Below are 19,148 nucleotides of genomic sequence, written 5' to 3' on the forward strand. Positions count from 1 at the left end.
TTTTATGGTTGTTCCATTGTATGTCTAGTGATGTTTTTGTTGAAATTTGGGCATTTGAAAAAATAGCTACCTCTCCCAATCTTTGCTCCCACCTAGTCCTTCTCCACTGTCTAAGAACTAAGGCAAAACATACCAGTTCTCCAAGTAACATCAAACAGGCTAGACCTTTACAAAAAGGTCTGCTGTCCTCCCTCCAGTCGGCTTCTATATTGAGATGATGATCAAAGGAAAGTAAAAATGCCACAGAATTTCCTACCATTTTGAATGTGACTTTTTCTTAATTAGGCATTCTCTTGGTTGCTGTAGACCTTTGACTGTTTTCTAGAGTTCCTGTTAGATTATTTTAGCCAGTTTTCGTTTTGGGGGTTGTTTTTGTTGTTGTTTTATATTTGTTTTAGTTGTCAGTGGAACTTGACTTTACTTATTTATATGTGGTGCTGAGAATCAAATCCAGTGCCTCACACATGCCAGGCACAACTCCAGCCCTTTTTGTTGTTTTTATTTTCCATGTTTCCTTGGGGTAATGAGGGCTTCCTAGTATACCATTTTGCTGATGTCATTCCATGTGCATGAGTTTTTAGAAACATACTGTAATTTAGCTAAATGACCATTTTTCCTCTAAGAAAATTACTTACAAAGATTAGATATACAATTACCAAAAGGTTTTTGAAATATCTCTTTACCTTCTAAGCCTTTATTAGATAGATTCTGTTTGGTGCTGGCCAACTGTTTTGTTAGGGGCCAGATTTGATTTGGGGGAAAATAATGAGAAGTTATTTTATGTTTAATGAATGAAATGATTGATAGGTTAAGCACTACAATTTTCAATGATCTTTTTAGCCACAATAAAATTATACCATAAGTACAGACATGGGTTTGAGTAATGAGTTATAAGTAATGAAGAATTAACTATATAATCTTCCTGATTATTTTTGGACATTATAGTTGATTGATAACTAAATTCTACTTTGGTGATATCTGTTTTAAAGCTGTATTTTATATTCATGTAATTTGTATCTTTTGTTGGAAATTTTTAAATGTGCTGGAATATCCTTGTGAAAAGTGAGTATAGATAATCTTTGTAAGGGCCCAACAGACTACAGGATAGATTCAGTGAGGATTTCTCTTAGTGTTAGGCAGAGGGTCCTAGAGTTTCTTATACCTCTAATTCTGTGACAGATCCATTTGTGACATAATAATTATATTCTTTTAAAAACCCTCCTTTTTTCTCTACATGTCCATATTGTTCAACTAGAATACATTTCAGTTGATTTAAGTACCTTATTTGACCATGCTATTATGTTGTTTTATCAATAAAATTACCCTTTTAGACACTGTTCAGTTATTATATGCCTCATTTAACCATGTTATTTTATTTAAATTCATCACCTAGTGAAATTACCCTTTCAAATGCTGTTCAGTCTTTATAAAATTCACTTTTAATTTTTATGAAATATTGTGAAATAACTCTGATGTCTTAAATGAAGGAAAAAGAACTGGTGTGAAGAACTTGTAAGAAGTACAGATGATTATTTATCAAATTTAATAATGGCTAAAAGCTACATTGAAGAGAAAAAAAATGATTTGGATGCAGCTATGAAGATAGCAAAAGAGTTAAAATCAGCACCTTCTCTGAGGACATACTGTGACCTGAATCAGGTAATTTTAATAATTTAGAATCTGAATTAGTTCTGTGCAACTTACTTTACATGCTTTGAAATATGGTGTTTAAGATTTAAATTTGTTTTTCAGATTATCCTAGCCTATACAGATGCTCCTCAATTTACGATGGGATTATTTACAATGGGGTTACATCCTAATAAACTCATCCTAAATTGAAAATATCATAAGTCAAAAATGTTTTTAAATTAACCTGACTGAACAGTGCAGCTAAGCAACATAGTACACTATAGAATGTTGATTGCTTATTCTCATCACTTCGGGACTTTCTGTCACTGCCCCACGTTGTGAGAGAGAATCTGATCACATATTGTTAGCCTAGGGAAAAGATCCAAATTTTAAAAATCAAACTATGGTTTTTATTGAATGTATATTGTCTTTCACACTAAAGTTGAAAATTCACAAGTCAAACTGTCCAAAGTCAAGGACCATCTATATTGTCATGGATTTAGAATTCTTAGGTATTTGAACTCTTAAGATAAACAATTAACCTTTTATTTTTTTAGCATTTTATTATTATTTTTTAATCACTTAGGAAAATAGGACAATAAGGTCTTCATAGCAAATGATCTGAGAGCAAGTTAGCATAACATTGAGATGCAAGTCAAGGTTTGTGTTAACTTTCTGTCACTATGATAATAACTGAGTTAATCAAACTTATAAAGAAAAAAGTTGTATTTTGGCTGAGAGTTCTGAAGATTTAAGTCCATGATTGGTTGGTATCATTGCTTTTGGACCTATGGTGGCAGATCACCATGAGAACACATGGCAAATCAAAACCTTACTCATTGCATGGCCAGGAAGGATAAGAGAGAAAGTGGTTAAGCTGTTTCCTTTGACTGCACACCCCCATTGACCTAAAATCTCCCTTTAGGTTCTCCTTTAGGTTCTCCAGTGCTACACTGGGGATCAATCCTTTATCACATGGACCTTTGGGAGACACTTAAGGTCAAAACTATAGCGAGATTTCTAGGACACCTGAATAAAAAATAAGAATAAATAGGATAAGTAAACTAAATGAAACTCTATTTTCTTTTCATAAACATTATAGGTATGGATGTACTCTTAAAGTTTTTTAGTTGTAGATGGACACAATACTTTTATTTTATTTATTTGTTTTTATGTGGTGCTGAGGATCAAACCCAGTGCCTCATGCATGTTAAGCAAGCGCTCTACCACTAAGCTACACCCCCAGCCCAGATTGTAGTCTTATCTTAAAATTTATCTTAAAATCATATTAATTTTTTTCCCTTAATTCTCCCAGAATGTGTAAGTCAGGAGACAAGTTGCATCAGCTATCTTCTGTCATCTAATCTTGTACCTAGGGGGCAGAATTGGGCAAAAATAGAAACATCTTCTTTTAAGATATTTTGACAGAAAAAGATTCACCATATATCCTCTTTGCTGATTTCTGCATCATTCTCTAAGGGTATAGATCCTGCTCTATCAATCTTTGAGTCATCAGGTCTCATTTCCCATATATAATCAAATATTTTGACTCAATTGAGGTATAGAAGCCATTGGTTTACCTGCTTCCAACGTCTCTAAGTTTAAAAGAAAGTTGAAGAGTTTGCCACCATCTAACTTGGCCTGGCCTTCCTCCAGCTATAATTCTGAAAACAACAATATTAATTTCCTGTGTGTTACACATGAGGCACTAGGTGGTGAAAAAAGTGATAAAATTTGGTCTTTCCTCTTAGTTTAGTTAGGAAGATGAAGGAAAGAACAGAGAGAGAATGCTTGAAAATAACAACACAAATACAAAACAAGTCTGAGCAGAAATTGTATAGCTGAATCCCATTTATTAGCCAGCACCTGGTATTGTTATCTTTTAATAAATACTTTCAGAAAAATTTAAATTTCTTTAGGGTAGAAGTGAAAAACGTTTTCTTGCATTCTTTCCTTCAAGTACCCAAAATCAAGCCTTGAATACATTTAAGAAATAACTAAGTTTTCCTTCTAAAATCTTACTCTTTAAGCAGTATTTGTGACAAAAGAAAGTTCACACATGAATAACAACACTTCTTTTTTGATTGTAGATTATCCGGACTTTGAAGTTAACATCTGAGAGTGAATTGTCACAAGTTAGTTCTTTAAAACCAAGGAACCCTCCCAGGTGAATAAGTCATGGTTCAGGAGACTATAATAAGTGTAAAAATGCATTAGAGACTGAATTTACCAAAATAGCAAGCAATTATAATTTGAAATTTTGGGTCAGAATGATTCCCAAGTTAGCAACAAAATTAAAATAATTATAACTTTAAATATTAAAACATTATTTAAATGTTATTTTTTTCCTTTTTTGTGGTACTGGGGATTGAACCCCCTGAGGTATTCTAGGTAAGCACTCTACCACTGAGCTACATCCCTAGCACATTTATATTTTATCTTGAGATAGTGCTTCCATAAATTGCAGGCTGGCTTCAAACTTGTGATCCTCCTGCCTCAGCCTTCTGAGTAGCTGAGATTATAGGTATGTGCCACTACACTTTGGTGTTTTAGTCAGCTTTTTTGTTGCTGTGACTAAAAGATCTAACTAGAACAATTTTAAGGGGAGAAAAGTTTATTTTAGGGCTCACAATTTCTGAGGTCTCAGTCCGTAAGCATAAGCTCCATTCCTCGGGGTTTGGGGTTTGAGGTGAGGCAGGACATCATGGTGGAAGAGTATGGCAGAGGGAAAGAGCTCACATGATAATCAGAAAGCAGAGAGAGAGAGAGAGAGAGAGAGAGAGAGAGAGAGAGAGAGAGAGACTCCACTAACCAGCTACAAAATATAGACCCTAAAAGTACGTCCCACAATGCCTACCTCCTCCAGCAACATCCTTAATCTACCACTCAATTAATCCCATCAGGGGATTGATTCACTGATTGGGTTAAGGCTTTCCTAACCCAATCATTTCTCTTCTAAACTTTCTTACTTTGTCTCACACATGGGCTTTTGGGGAACACCTCACATCTAAACCATAACACTTGACTTGAGTGTTTTATTTGAAATTAGTTATTTTAATGTCAGCAATGGACTTCTGTTTAGGAAACGTAATAAACTTGGAAGAGATCATTTATTTATATGCTAATGTTTTATTTTAGGTTGAATATGAATTGTAGTGAGATTATGTGCATGTTCAACAATATGGGAAAGTTTGACTTTGAGGACTCAACAAAGTAAGTATTTTTTAAGAATGGCAACATGTCATTACTGTCTAATAGTACCTGTGTTATCTAAGAGGAAAATTAATGTTTAGAGTAGTATGATTTTAAAAAGCTGCAAAATAAAGAGCTAAGATAGTTTCTACAATTAACTTATATGTATAATATTTTTTAAAGACCTAGACCTAGACCTAAAAAGGATCAGTATTCAATGATATATGTGTTTAAGTTTTATTTGTAAGATTCATTATTAATGTCAGTAAGCATTGAACATTGATTTTTGTGCTAGGTGCTAACATCCCAAATATTGAGATAAATGTTGGATAAATTATAGTGCATAAAGCAGACATGTAAAAGATCAAATGTGTGATTTCTTTGACAGTGTATGCAAAAGCTAGTGAGTTGCAAAGGAAGGGGTAACAGAGGACTTGGAGATTTTATTTTCCCTTATCTGTAGAAAAAAAATGAACAGCAAGTAGAAAGGACAAAAGGAGGTAAACATAAAAGAAGAAATCCTACTTTGAGACAACTGCACACAATTTCATTCTGTATATCCCCAGATACATAGGAACTGAATTCTAAGGACTTTGTATGCTATATGATAGCATTTGAACTTTATTTTTTAGATCTCTGCATACCTAGCGTGATTGCCACTAACCATTTGAGCTACTTAAATTTAAGCATAAATTAATTAAAACTATAAACTCAGTTCCTTGGTTGTACAAGCCAGATTCTAAGTGTTTGCTGGCCACATGTACTAATGGCTACCTGTCTTCACCCATTCATGCTGAAATTACAAAATACTTGAGAGAGTAGGTAATTTATAAATAGAAATTTATTTTCTCATATTTATGGAGGCTAGGAAGTTCAAAGTCAAGGCACTGGTCGATTTAGACTCTAGTTCAGAGTCTTGGGGAGCTGGGGTTATGGCTCAGCAGTAGAGTGCTTGCCTCACATGTGTGAGGCCCTGGGATTGATCCTTAGCACCACATAAAAATAAACAAACAAACAAATAAATAAATAAATAAATAAATAAATAAATAAATAAATAAAATTAAGGTATTGTATCCAACTACAACTAAAGAAAAATAAATATTAAAAAAAAGAGCATCTTGGTCTCTGCCTCCAAGATGGTACCTTGAATGTTGTGTCCTCACAAGGCAGAAAGGACAGGAGGCCAAAAAGGAACAAATGCTGTGTCTGTGCATGGCAAGAAAGGAAAAAGGGGGCAGGGCAGGAGCTAAGCTGGTTCCCTCTAGACCTTTAATAAGGCACAATTTCATTCAAGAGGGCGGAGATTTAATGATTTAATCACTTCCCCAACCATAATGAGGATTAAGTTTCAACACAAATTTTGGAGCTGACCTTCATACCATAGCACTACCATATTAAGCACTGCAGCACATTTCCACTATTACCAAAAGTACTGTTGGAAAGTCAGCTTTAGACAGTAGAAAACCTTTAGAAGATTTTAAGCATGAAAGTAAAAATAATTAGATTATTTTTGTGAAAAATAACTGTGGTAGCCATTTAGGGGATTATTTGGGAGAATATGAAGTGCAGAGAAAGATCGGTTATGCAGTTGCATCAGTAGATTCAGCAGATAATGAGGACCCACACTTAAGTAGTAGCACCGGATCAGGATTGAGAATAGATTATGAAAATGCTAAATAGAGATTATTTGTAAAACATTAATGTTTGAATGTGAGGAACAAGGGAAAAGGAAGCCTCACCAATAGTTCATAGGTTTGGCCCTGGTGACTAAATTGATTTTTTGTGATTTTATTCACCAAGATTAAGAATACAGGAACAAAAGTAAGTAGGAAGGGGATAAACAGTAGATAAACGTTGAGTTTCTATTCACCAAACTTCTAAGGAGAAAAGTTTAGAAGGCATTTGGGTACATGTGCTGAAATCTAAGAAGAGATGTTGGTTTGATTCTGGGTTTATTAACAGTCAAACTATTAGAAACTCCCTAAAAGAAAATAAATTTAATCATTTGTAGGTGGTTTGTCTTCAAGGAAGATGTTCCCCTAAAAAGCATCATAATAGCCAGGCGTGGTAGTGCACCCCTATAATCCTAGAGGCTTAGGAGGCTAAGGCAGGAGGATCACAAGTTGAAAGCCAGCTTCAGCAAGGGCGAGGTGCTAAGCAACTTGTTAGATCCTGCCTCTAAATAAAATACAAAATAGGGCTGGGGATGTGGCTCAGTGGTAGAGTGCCCCTGAGTTCAATCCCCTCACCCCACCAAAAAAAGTATTACATTCACTACTGAGGGAACATAAATATCTGGTCCACAGTCCTGGAGGCTGGGAAAACAAGCATATCTAACACTAAATCTGATGAATTTACATTAGTGAAGTTCACAAAACTGACATATAGTCAGACTGCCAGTTTGTTAACTTAATGAGCAAATGTAATTACCAATACAAACTAGAATATTTATGTTGACATTTTTTTACAACACCAAGACAGAAGTGAGAAACCAAATTATCAGAAGTTTTATTGTTTGCAATTTCCTTTGAAATAAAAGGAAAAAAAAATTGAGTAGTTCAACAGCATTAGGTTGAGATAGCCTACCACAGTCCTCTACATCAGAGGGTGGGTTCTCTATACCTTGCAAGAGGAACTGGAACATCAGTCCTTTGACCAATAGCATCTTCCCCCAAACAGTGCTTGGGTGACCCTGAAACAGACCCCTTTGAAATTAAAAACAACTTCCTGATAACTTTTTCTGCATCCCCTACTTCTTTCTGATGAGAACAGACATCAAGAAAGCTGAGCTGACATATTTGCTGGTTAGTTAAATCTGTGTGTGTGTGTGTGTGTGTGTGTGTGTGTGTGTGTGTGTGTGTGTATTCCTGCCTTTTGCCCCACTCTGCCTTCTCTTATAAAATATTTCCATGCCCCTGAGCCCACCAACTCTGCCCTGCAAAATGTAGAATTGAGACAGAAAGGTCTCCTTTATCTCCCTCAAGACTGGCTTTGAGCAAACGTAGCTCCTGGCCAGCCTGTCTTCCAAGATTTTAGTGGAATGAGGAGCTACAAAGCTGTTCCCTGCCCCTTATTTGCCTCTTTTTCTGCTCCCATGGATAATCATCAACTTTAACATTCAATAGTTCCTTAGATATTCACGTACCTTGAATGTGGTTACTTCAAATATTTTTTTACAACTTAAAAACTAGTTGATGGGGCCGTGTTGTAGCTCAGTAATAGAGCACTTGCCTTGCACGTGTGAGGTACTGGGTTCTATCCTCAGCACCACATAAAAATAAATAAAGGTATTTTTAAAAACTAGGTGATCTTGTATTGATTTTATACCACTGTAAGTTATCTCTCCTAATTATTGGTGGTAACTCAGCCATGGGTTTGCCCAGTGAGAGCAGGTATTGAAATAAGTTGGGAAATATATTAAAAATTTAAAGCAGTACAAAAAACTAAAGTGAGGTGGCATAGGCACAGGTTGAAAGAGAATAAAACAAAGTAGTGTTCTATAAGCTATAGCTAGTGTTAAAAAATCTCAATAAGGTCTGAAAAGGGGTGTTGTTTACATATAGGTGTTTCTCAAAAGGTGTACCTTTATTCATTGTATAGTAATTATACTTTTAATGTTAAATTCATGCCCTTTTTTGGAAGAGACAGATAAGTGTGTCATAGCTAAATCAGAGTGGATTTTTTGGTCCTTATGTTCTATGAAGAAGTTAGAACCATCATGGATTAACTAAATACAAGTTTTATGAGAGTCAGTCTCATCTCATTTTAAAATTTTTATAGTAATAGATTTGATAGCCTTAAATCATCTGAATATGTGGAGAATATAGAAAAATACTGAATAGTATGGATAATCAGCTGTGGGTTAGTGGCTAGAAATAATCATACCCATAGGATTCGGATTAATAGTAATTATTAGCCTTGGAGGAAGTTTCTGGTAATTTGCTCAGGTTTGTATCCTGCATGCTTTCTTACACTTTGTTTTTAAGCCAGTTAATGAAAAAGAAATCATCTTAACATAATTTATATCAAACATTTGAGCTAAATCAAAACAACTTCTTTTAAAAATGTGTAAAAAAAACACTGTTCTTGAGGAATCAGATTATTATGACATAACTATATGAAGTTTTTTTCAGCTTCTCAATAATTATATATATCTCTTCTTGACCTTTTAAAACTCTGGAGCTTGGTTGAGGCTTGGAACAGGCAAAGGTTTCTTTTTGGGTGATGAAGTGTTCTAACATTAGTTTGTGGCAGTGGTTGTGTAACTCAATAAATTTACTAAAAATCACTAAATTTTTTTTGTGTCTCAGAATCAGTTGTCATGTGGAAAGGAAATGGCTTGAAGGTGAATATTAAAGTAGTCGTCCTCTGTATTTTTGTACAGATATTATCCCCAAGAAAATGAAGTTGGACAGAGTGTTCAAAAGAAATATAATACTAAAAAGGAACTTTCTTATGTTACATACTCATCACTAGAAAACAAAAAGATTGATGTGTCTGTCCTAACCAGTGAAGCGCCAGCACCTCCTTTACAACTGGAGACCAGTGGTGTCCATTCAGAAGAGATTGTCCAGCCACAGAAAGAGGTCATTGCAGTCACAGCCTCTAAAACCATTGCTGTGCTCCCTCAAATGGGCCCTAGTCCTGATTTGATAATTGAAGAAATTATTGAAGAAAACCCAGAACGTGAGTTGAGAATATAACAAACCTTGGGGAGGGGGAGGAAGGGATCTTTTCTCTTAAATTAGAAACAATTGAATATACTTAGCAGGAAAGGTATTTGTGTATATGGGGGTGGGGGGTAACTGGGGAATGGACCCAGTGCTTTTGCACATGCCCGGCAAGTGCTCTACCATTGAGTTACAGCCCTTTTTGTTTGATTTTGAGATGGGTTTTGGTAAGTTGCCCAGGATATCCTCAAACTTGTGAACCTCTTGCCTAAGCTTCTTCTGTAGCTAGATTGCAGGTGCATGCCACTATGCCCGGCCACCATAATCTTTTTCCTCATATGCACATTATGAGTTAAACCTATTGATTACACATTTTCCAAAGTTAGGGTAATTTTTATTTTTAATAAAATAATATAGCTAATCTCTGGGATGCAAATTTAATATTTGATCAGGTTAGGATATTTGACCTTTTCAGTGTTCCACATATAAACTTTATATGAATGATACAAATATAAATGAATAAGAGGGGTAAATTGGGGGCATAGTTTCATTACTTTGTCCTTGAATTAAGATCAGCTCCTCTCAAATCTTGGAATCTAATCTGTTTAGGATGAGCTATGATGAGTGTCATGCCATCTATTTTATATTTTATTCTATTATTTATTTATTAATTTATGCTAGGGATCAAACCCAGGGCCTCTCAAATACTAGGCAACCAACCACCCTACTACTGAGCTAGATACACAGCTTATGTCAACTATTTTATAACTTAAATCTATCACAATTGTTTGATTAGATTTCAGTGTTGGTATTTGCCCATGCCTCATATGTGTGAGGCGCTGGGTTTGATCCTCAGAACCACATGTAAGAAAATAAATAAATAAGTAGTGTCCATATACAACTAAAAAAAAAAATTTTTTTTAAACCTCAATAGTACGGCCTGGGGTTGTGGCTCAGGGGTGGAGCACTTGCCTGGCATGTGTGAGGCCCTGGGTTCAATCCTCAGTACCACATAAATATAAAATAAAGGTATTATGTCCACCTACAACTATGAAAAAATAAATATCAAAAAAAAACAGTGCACACATTCTTCTTTCTGCTATATTATCATCACTGAAATATCAGTGAATTCTAAAAGCGTATCATGGTTTTATTTACTTATACAAGGGATTCAAGTATTTAGCCAATTTAATTACAGCTTTTTAAACACTAGCAAGTCACTGTTAACAAAATTAGTACAATTGTCTTTACCTATTTTGATAAAGCTTGCTTTACAGATGATCTTACGGAGACTCCTAGATATCCCAAAAAACCTCTTCAGAAAGAGTCAACTGTTTCTTTTGGATCAAAAACAGGTATTGTAACAAGTCTGAGCTTAATGGAGTAGTTTGCTCTATGTGTGGTAACTCTTATTTTACAGCTGTCACCCCAGTTATACATATATATATATTTATCTCCTTTATCCTATCCTTAATATGTGTATTGTTCTTGGTAAGCTATGTTACAAAGTTAAAATTTATATATTTTTAAATTTCTGTTATATATATGCTTCAAGTTAAGCATAAAAGTTTAGGAATTACTTAACATAAATTATTTAGGTAAGTTAGGCAAGGATTAAAATGTATTTACCTCTCTTCAATTCCATGCCTTCTAGTCTGTTTTAAAAAATCATACATTAATTCATTCCAAAAACATAATCCTTATAAATAAAACTATTTTTGTGACACTTTGCCATACCCTATTCCTATTTTATTCAGTTCCTCTTTTCCTTCTGTCGTTTTTTAATGCATACAAAAGTAGTACACACAAGACATAGCATACTATACATACTGTTTTGGGTATTGCTCCCTTAACATTACACTTTAGAGATTTTTTTCTTGCTTTTCTTCTCTTTTTTCCAATACTGGTGAGTGAACCCAAGGCCTTAACACATGCTAGACAAATTTTTTATTACTGAGAAATATCTCCATCCTTTTTTATTTTGAGACAGAGTCTTGCTAAATTGCCTAGGCTGGCTTCTAACTTTCAATCCTCCTCCCTTATACTCTTCCAAATAGCTGGGATTACAGGCATGTGCAACCACACCCAGCTCCTTCAGAGATCTTTTTGTATCAGTAGAAACACTTGATTTAATTGCTTCTATTTATAGAAAAATGTGTTCAGTGTCATTACCTTTATCTGTTTAACCTTTACCAAAGCTCTCCTATAGTTCCCTAAATGCTGCTCAGTACTTTGACCAGACATTATTACATCTCTCTCTAACCTATTTCATATGATTTAGGATTCAGGGTGCTGTGAGCTATACTGGTGTTTTAGGTATGGTATGGATTGATCTGGCTTTTGTAGGCTAGCCTAGTAATCTAATCATTATTAATAAGGTTCTAAGTTTCAGGTAGGTTCATAAATAAACTATGAAGTTTTATAATAAAGTGAATTTACAGAACAGGCTATGATTTTAGAATCAGCCTACCATATGAACTATGATTTCACTTAAAGCATATATTTTGCAAGTTGAATAAAGTATTTGCAGTTCAGGTTGCTAAAGAATTCATTGTTGAAAGTGATCCATTTGTTCTGTGAGGCATTTTGGATTTAGACTCTCTAATGGGGCCCAAGTATTCTAGATTTTCAGTGCCTGTAAACACATCGTCCTTTAGCGGACATGGCAGTTGTTCACATTTTATGAATTCTCTTCCAGCTTCATGTTTTAATAATGTTTTTTAAATATTGATTTGTATTCAGGTTGTCCAGAGCTAGTTTTTGTTAGCCATGTAATACATCCTTGCCACTTCTATATTCGAAAATATTCACAAATAAAAGATGCAACAGTATTGGAGAAGAAGGTGAATCAAATTTGCAATAAGAATTTACATCTTGATCCTTCAGACATTTTGGAGCTAGGTAATCAAATATCACTATAAGTTAAAATATTAAGTTTATGTAAATATTGTCATATTTGCTCAACCCACACTGACCTGCTATAAAAGATTTGAGCTTCAAGTTAAGCATAAAAGTTTGGGAATTACTTAACATAAATTATTTAGGTAAGTTAGCCAAAGATTTAAATTGGATGTTGGCACATTTGTAGAGTGAGATATATATAAAACCTCTATCGTGTAATTGAATGAATTGCTTTTTAATTTACAAGACCCACAACAGGTTATGTAGGTTGCCCTTTTAGTTTAAGTTGATTCTTTGTTGTTTTAGTTCCTTGCTTTGTATGCATGCATGTTGGAGTTAACATTGAACACTTCAGTAGGATTCAAGAGGCCTGTGTGGCATCCTTTCCTAGGGCCCTTCAGAGGGTAATTAGTAAACACAGTTTATTTAATTCTAAACATAGTTGAATTTGCCATGCTTTAGGCTTCCCTTACAAGTATTTTCCTAGTAACATTGATGATTGAATTTGTTTATTATACTCTTCTGATTTCTTTGATATATTACTGGACCATTTTTTTTCAATGCCTATAGGTGACCAATATCAAAAAAAAAGTATTATCTGTGTAGCCTTATAATGGTTCTTTTAAATGGTCACTACTTCTCAGCTTGTTTCTATACCTTTTCAGAATATCAGAAATATAGTATCATCATATACTTCTCTGACAAAAATGAATACTTTTAAAACTTAAAAATCCCTTCATTTTTGGTATCTAAGAGAAAGGAAATATAGTATTAAGCTTAGCTTTCATAATTATATATATTTCTCTAAAATTTCATACATGTCCAAAAGAATGCAGTTTAGATTCAAAAAATATTCTAAGAAAACCAAAACCTTCATCTTTAAGGTATTAATGATAATTATTTGCAAAATATATATAGTTGACTTGAGTCTTTGTTTATGCTTGGAGAAATTAGTGAAAGGAAATAAATGTGGTGGGGCTTTAGCAAGTAAGAATATCTTTTGGTCTACATGTGAACCTTATGATGAAGAATAGCAAACATTTTCTTGACATTTTATCTGTTGCAAAAATAGTTTCATAAAATATATTTTCATATCATTAAACAGGGATGAGAGGTGGGAGGGAAAGGGAGTGAGAAGGGAAATCACATGGAAATGGAAGGTGATCCTCAGGGTTTTACAAAATTACATATAAGAGGAAATGAAGGGTAAGAGAAGAATAATACAAGTGGAAGAAATGATTTACAGTAGAGGGGGTAGAGAGAGAAAAGGGGAAGGGAGGGGAGAGGAGGGGAGGGGGGATAGTAGAGAATAGGATAGACAACAGAATACATCAGACACTAGAATGGCAATATGTAAATCAATGGAAGTGTAACTGATGTGATACAGCAATCTGTATACGGGGTAAAAATGGGAGTTCATAACCCACTTGAATCAAACTGTGAAATATGATATATTAAGAACTATGTAATGTTTTGAACGACCAACAATAAAAATATATATATATATATATATATATATATATATATATATATATATATATTCAAACTAAAAGAATATTGATTGCATAGTATAAAATATATTTTCAAACTAAAAGAATATTGATTGCATCAAAATAAGAGAAGGATCACTGACAATCTGAAGGCCAAACAAATGTTTTAGGAAAACTTAAATAAAATTACATGGATACCCCAATGTGCCTTTCAGCCATCTTGTTTTTATAACATATATAGAGAGGAATACAGCATTCTTCTGTATATAATGAATGACCAAGGCTTATCAATTTGTAGCTTAGTTGTTAAGAGACTGGGATTCAGGACTACCAGGTTTCTGTTTGCTACCTTGTATAAATAACCAAGTGGTTGCTATGTTTGGATAGCAACCACTCTGCCTCTGGATAGGTAGAAAAGGGGGCAGTTCCTTTCCTGTCTATCATAAATGATGATGACCAATACCCATAAAATGAAAGACAGATTAGCTGGGCATGGTGATACATGCCTGTAATTCCAGCAACTTGGGAGGCTGAGGCTGAAGGCTACTTTGGGCAACTTCTGAGACCTTTTCTTAAAATGTAAAGGACTAACTCAGTGGTAGAGCACCCTAGGTTTAATTCCCAGTACCTCAAAAAACAAAAGAACCAAAGACAGGTTTACTAGAGAAAAGCATAACAAATTTATTAATATGCATATGTACAAGGTAGCTGTGCAAAACATGAAGCTCAATGAAAGGACCAAATGAGGAACAGTTGCAACAGAGGATGTTTTATTATGCAGAGTCTCCCAGTTAATCTTTGGGACCTGTCCTCCAAACAATAATGAAAAGCCTGGCTGGGCAAGGTGATGACTTAATCTCCTCTCTTTTCTGATGATTAATCTTTCCTGATTATCTGATAAGATTACAAAGAGAAATTTTCTCAAATCAGATAAGGGAATTTTAGAGAGAGAGAGTCCCTTCCAGCACTTGAGGGAAAAATAAGGGACAGTTAGAGACCTTGATTTATTTTTATTTTTATTTTTTAGGTATTATGGATTTTTAGGTATTAGGGGTGCCTTACCACTGAGCTACATCCCCAGCCTTTGGAGTAGCTGGGATTATATTGGTGCACCACTGCATCTACCTAAGACACCTTGATTCTGTTTCTTAGCTCAGCTTGTCCAAGTTGAAGATATTTTTGAGCCCCCAAACCACACGAAAGTACTTTATCACTGAGCTATAACTCTGGCCCTGGATTTGTTCTTTTTCAAAATGATTTTGCTATTCAATTACTCTTAGATTCTCTATGAATTTTAGGATAAATTTTTCTGTTTGTGCAAGAAATGTCATTGGGATTTTGATAGGGATTACATTACTTTGTAGATCACTTTGGATAGAATTAACATCTTAACAATTTTAAATCTTCTTATCCATGAACACAGGTTGTGTTTTTGTTCCCATTTATTTAGATCTTATTTAATATACTTTTGTGATTTTGTTTAGTTTTCAGTGCAAAAGTCTTTCATTTCCTTGGTTAGATCTACTCTTAATTTTATCTTTTAGATGCTATTGCGAATGGAAGCACTTTCTTAATTTTCTCTTCAGAATACTCTTTGCTGACATTTTGAAATATGGGTGATTTTTTAAAAAATATTTTTTAGTTGTCAATTGATCTCTTATTTTATTTATTTATATGCAATGCTGAGAATTGAACTCAGGGCCTCACACATGCCAGGAGTGCTCTACCCCGAGCCACAAGTTCAACCCCCTGATTTTTATTTTTATTTTTGTATGTGGATTTTGTGCCCATCAACTTTGTTAAATTTGTTCTAACAGGTTTGGTGTTTTTTTGTTTTGTTTTTGTGGAGTGTATGGGGTTTTCTTATAAGATCACATTATCTGTGAATAGACATAATTTTACTACTACTTCTCCAATTTGAATGACTTCTGTCATTTTCTTGCCTAATATCTCTGGCTAGAACTTCTGATACCATGTTGAATACAAGATGCAAAAGTAGTCATCCTTATCTTATTTCTGTCTTGGGAAAGAAGCTTTTGTCTTTCACCAAGCATATGATATTCTCTGAGTTTTTCTTATATGACCTTTGTGATGTACAGTAAATTTCTTTCTTAGTTTATTCTGAATATCTTTTTCATAAAAGAGTGTTCAGCTTTTTAAATGCTCTTTTGCAGTATTTGAGATTGTCATATTTTGTTCTTTTTTCCCTTCATTCTGTCAGTGTGGTTTATTTCATTGCTTTTCATATGTTGGGTCATCTTTGTATTCCAGGAATAAATCCCACTAGATTTTTATGTATAATCCTTTTGTCATAAATTTATGCCTTGGCATTCATACTTAGGCCTGACACAAATTATTTTAAACCTACTTGTTCCATTATCACCTTTGGCCTATTTAAAAGTTTCTGTCCACATGTAATTGTTTCCAGTATGGCTCACCTATTCCTCATCTGACTTTCAATATCTCAAGGTATTTTTTTTTTTTAGTATTTTTTTAGTTGTAGATGGACACAATATCTTTATTTATTTATTTTTATGTGGTGCTGAGGATCAAACCCAGTGCATCATGCATGCTCTACCACTCAGCCACAATCCCAGCCCTCGAGGTCTTTTTTAAAAGAGGACTGACTCTGCTAGATTATAAGAGTCATGGAGGGCTAGGGATATAGTTCCTTGGTAGAGCACTCATTTGGTATGCATGAAGCCCTGGTTTCAATCCCCAGTACCACAAAAACAAAGGAGTTACAGAGATAAATAAAAGCAATGTGTAATCTTGAGATTGGATACTTATTTGATCAGTTACAAAATACTGAATATGGTCTAGAAGTACTAATAGGCACACTTAGTGAAACAGAATTGATAGAAAAGTGTAGGTTACTAAATTGTATGTATTGTATGGTCTAGTTTTGGTAGAAACAAAAGTTGGAGAGAGTGTAAGTGTCCAAAAAACCTAGAATATACATTAAGTTATCTAGCAGAATGTGATTTTATTTTTTGTTATGTTTACTTTGGAGAATTTCATACTGCATCTACAAAAAACAGTTCCTAAAGTAAATTATATAACACATAATTTATTTATAACTCAAGCCAGTTTTAATGTTTTATAATTTTATAAACAATACCTAAAACATACTTAAAATTTTAAGTTTCTAGCCAACTACAGTGCTTTATCCCTTTATTTCTTAGATAGAAAACCTGGATTTTTTATTTCTTTTAAAAACCATTGAGGAATTCTACAAAAGTGACGATGGAGAAAATCTGGAAATTGTCTGTCCAGTTCAAGATCAAGCATGTGTAGCTAAATTTGAAGATGGAGTTTGGTACCAAGCTAAAGTCACTGGTAGGAAAGTATACACTGTTTCCACAAAGGAAGGTTACACTTTAAGACTAGTATTGTTTTGAGTTGATACAAATTAAATCTTGGAGATAGTATTATTTGATTTGACCATTTACTCTTCTATCTATTAAATAATCCAAGAACTCACTTTGACAGGAAAGGCATTCATCTGCAACAAAATTCAGCAGTGTTGAGAGGTGGGACTAGTGAGAAGTATGGGGTCATGGGGGTGAGCATTCATGAACAGATAAATGCCTTTCTTATAGAGCAGTTCTTGCTGTCAGGACTGTATTACTATTTTTAGCAGATTGTTATGAAGTGAGGCTGCCCCCAAGTTTTGTCTCTCACCTTCGCCCACCTGCCTTTCTACTTTCCACCATCAGTTGAAGGAAGTAGCACAAAGTCCTTACCAGAAACTGAAAAGATGCTGGTGCCAGAATCTAAGGTTTCCAAGTCTCTAGAACTGTGAACCAAAATATACCACTTTCCTCTGTAAATTACCCAGCATCAAGTATTCTGCCATAGCAACTGACAGTGGACTAAGTTCTGTTCCTTTTACATGCTTCCTAATTTGTAGACATGTAGCTTTTTATTTACAAGGTGAAGTTTAGTTTGATACTGTTTAAAATTTTTCCCATTACTAAAGTTCCAGATCTTTTTTCAAAACTATTTAAACTTCCAACCTAAATTTTCTATCTTAATTATTTGTCATTGATTTTAATTCCTTAGGGGTGAGTGTCAAACTAGCTTAAGTTTTTTCAAATATAGTTTTCATAAACATCTTAGTCTGTTTGTGCTGATTTACCAAAATACTACAGGCTGGTATGTTCTATTTAAAACAGTAGAAAATTATTCTCACAGTTCTGGAAGCTAGGAAGTCCAAGTTAAGGGCACTGGTTAAGGGCCTGGTCTTTCTGCTTCCAGAATGCTGCATCATCCAGAAAAACAAATGCCATGTACTCATATGGCATAAGGGCAAAAAAGGAGTAAACTTTCCTCTGTTGAGCCTTTTTACATGGGCACTGAATCCTGTGTATGGGTAGGGAGAGCTCTCATAACTTGGTCACCTCTAAGAGGCCACATCTCTTAATAAAATGTTGTATTAGGGATTAAATTTCAATGAATTTTGAAGAGGACGAAAACATTCAAACATAGCAAGATAGTAGTATATACCAGTACATCCCCTGTTCATTTTTATTTTTTGAGACAGAGTATTGCTAAGTTGCTGATGGGCTTGCTAGGTTGCCAAGGCTGGCCTCAAACTTGTGATTTTCTGCTTCAGCCTCCCAGTACTGGGATTGCAAGTGTGCACCACTGCAGCAGACAAGCAGTGCATCTTTTGATAAATGTCAATGGAAGAGATAAAGCCATTTTTCATGTCACTTAAGGACTTTGCAACTACTTTTCAGATTAGAATTATTGGCTTTAAAACATGCATTTGATGAACAATAAGGCTTCTGAATTATTTGAGTAGTAACATTTGGTACAGTTTCCAAGGTGACTTTGAGTGTGTAAAGGAAACACATGTGTGACTCAGTTGGCCTATCTTCCTGTATCTTCAGTAGCCCTATAGAACTCCATCATGAAGATCATACTTGGTAGATTTTTGTTGGTTTGTTTTGTTTTCTAAAGTCAGCCTCATTTAAAAACTAAACAATACTAAAAGATTTAGTCATCTCCACCTCCTCTGTTGCAGTTACTTTTCATATTTTCAGGTATTCTTTTGGTATGTACCTGTACTGTTTATTCTAATAATATGTAATATTCAGTTGATGCTTCAGGTTTAGATATTATCTATTTACTTGTTACTCTGTGAGATAAAAAGTTTCAAATCTCTTCATAGCCTTTTTTTTCCTTCTTTCCCTTTCCCTATACTTGTACCACAATTATTAGTTAAATCCATATTGTGTAAATACGTTCACTGCTGAAC

The 19,148-nt window shown here is 34.3% G+C and overlaps 1 protein-coding gene across 1 annotated transcript in view; it reads left to right on the plus strand.

Moving 5' to 3' along the window:
* The window catches only part of LOC308641552 (RING finger protein 17-like), a gene marked incomplete at both ends in the record, with an annotated part of 66,438 nt that overhangs the window by 25,553 nt on the left and 21,737 nt on the right, over positions 1-19,148 (plus strand). Inside the window, 7 exons of the mRNA XM_081280223.1 lie at positions 1,488-1,659; positions 3,720-3,796; positions 4,768-4,842; positions 9,206-9,507; positions 10,757-10,846; positions 12,234-12,392; positions 17,072-17,221. Coding sequence (XP_081136349.1) covers positions 1,488-1,659; positions 3,720-3,796; positions 4,768-4,842; positions 9,206-9,507; positions 10,757-10,846; positions 12,234-12,392; positions 17,072-17,221 — 1,025 coding nt within the window. The remainder of the gene's footprint in view (positions 1-1,487; positions 1,660-3,719; positions 3,797-4,767; positions 4,843-9,205; positions 9,508-10,756; positions 10,847-12,233; positions 12,393-17,071; positions 17,222-19,148) is intronic.

This window comes from Spermophilus citellus (assembly GCF_964194105.1).
Source record: "Spermophilus citellus genome assembly, chromosome: 2".
Taxonomy (NCBI): Eukaryota; Metazoa; Chordata; class Mammalia; order Rodentia; family Sciuridae; genus Spermophilus; species Spermophilus citellus.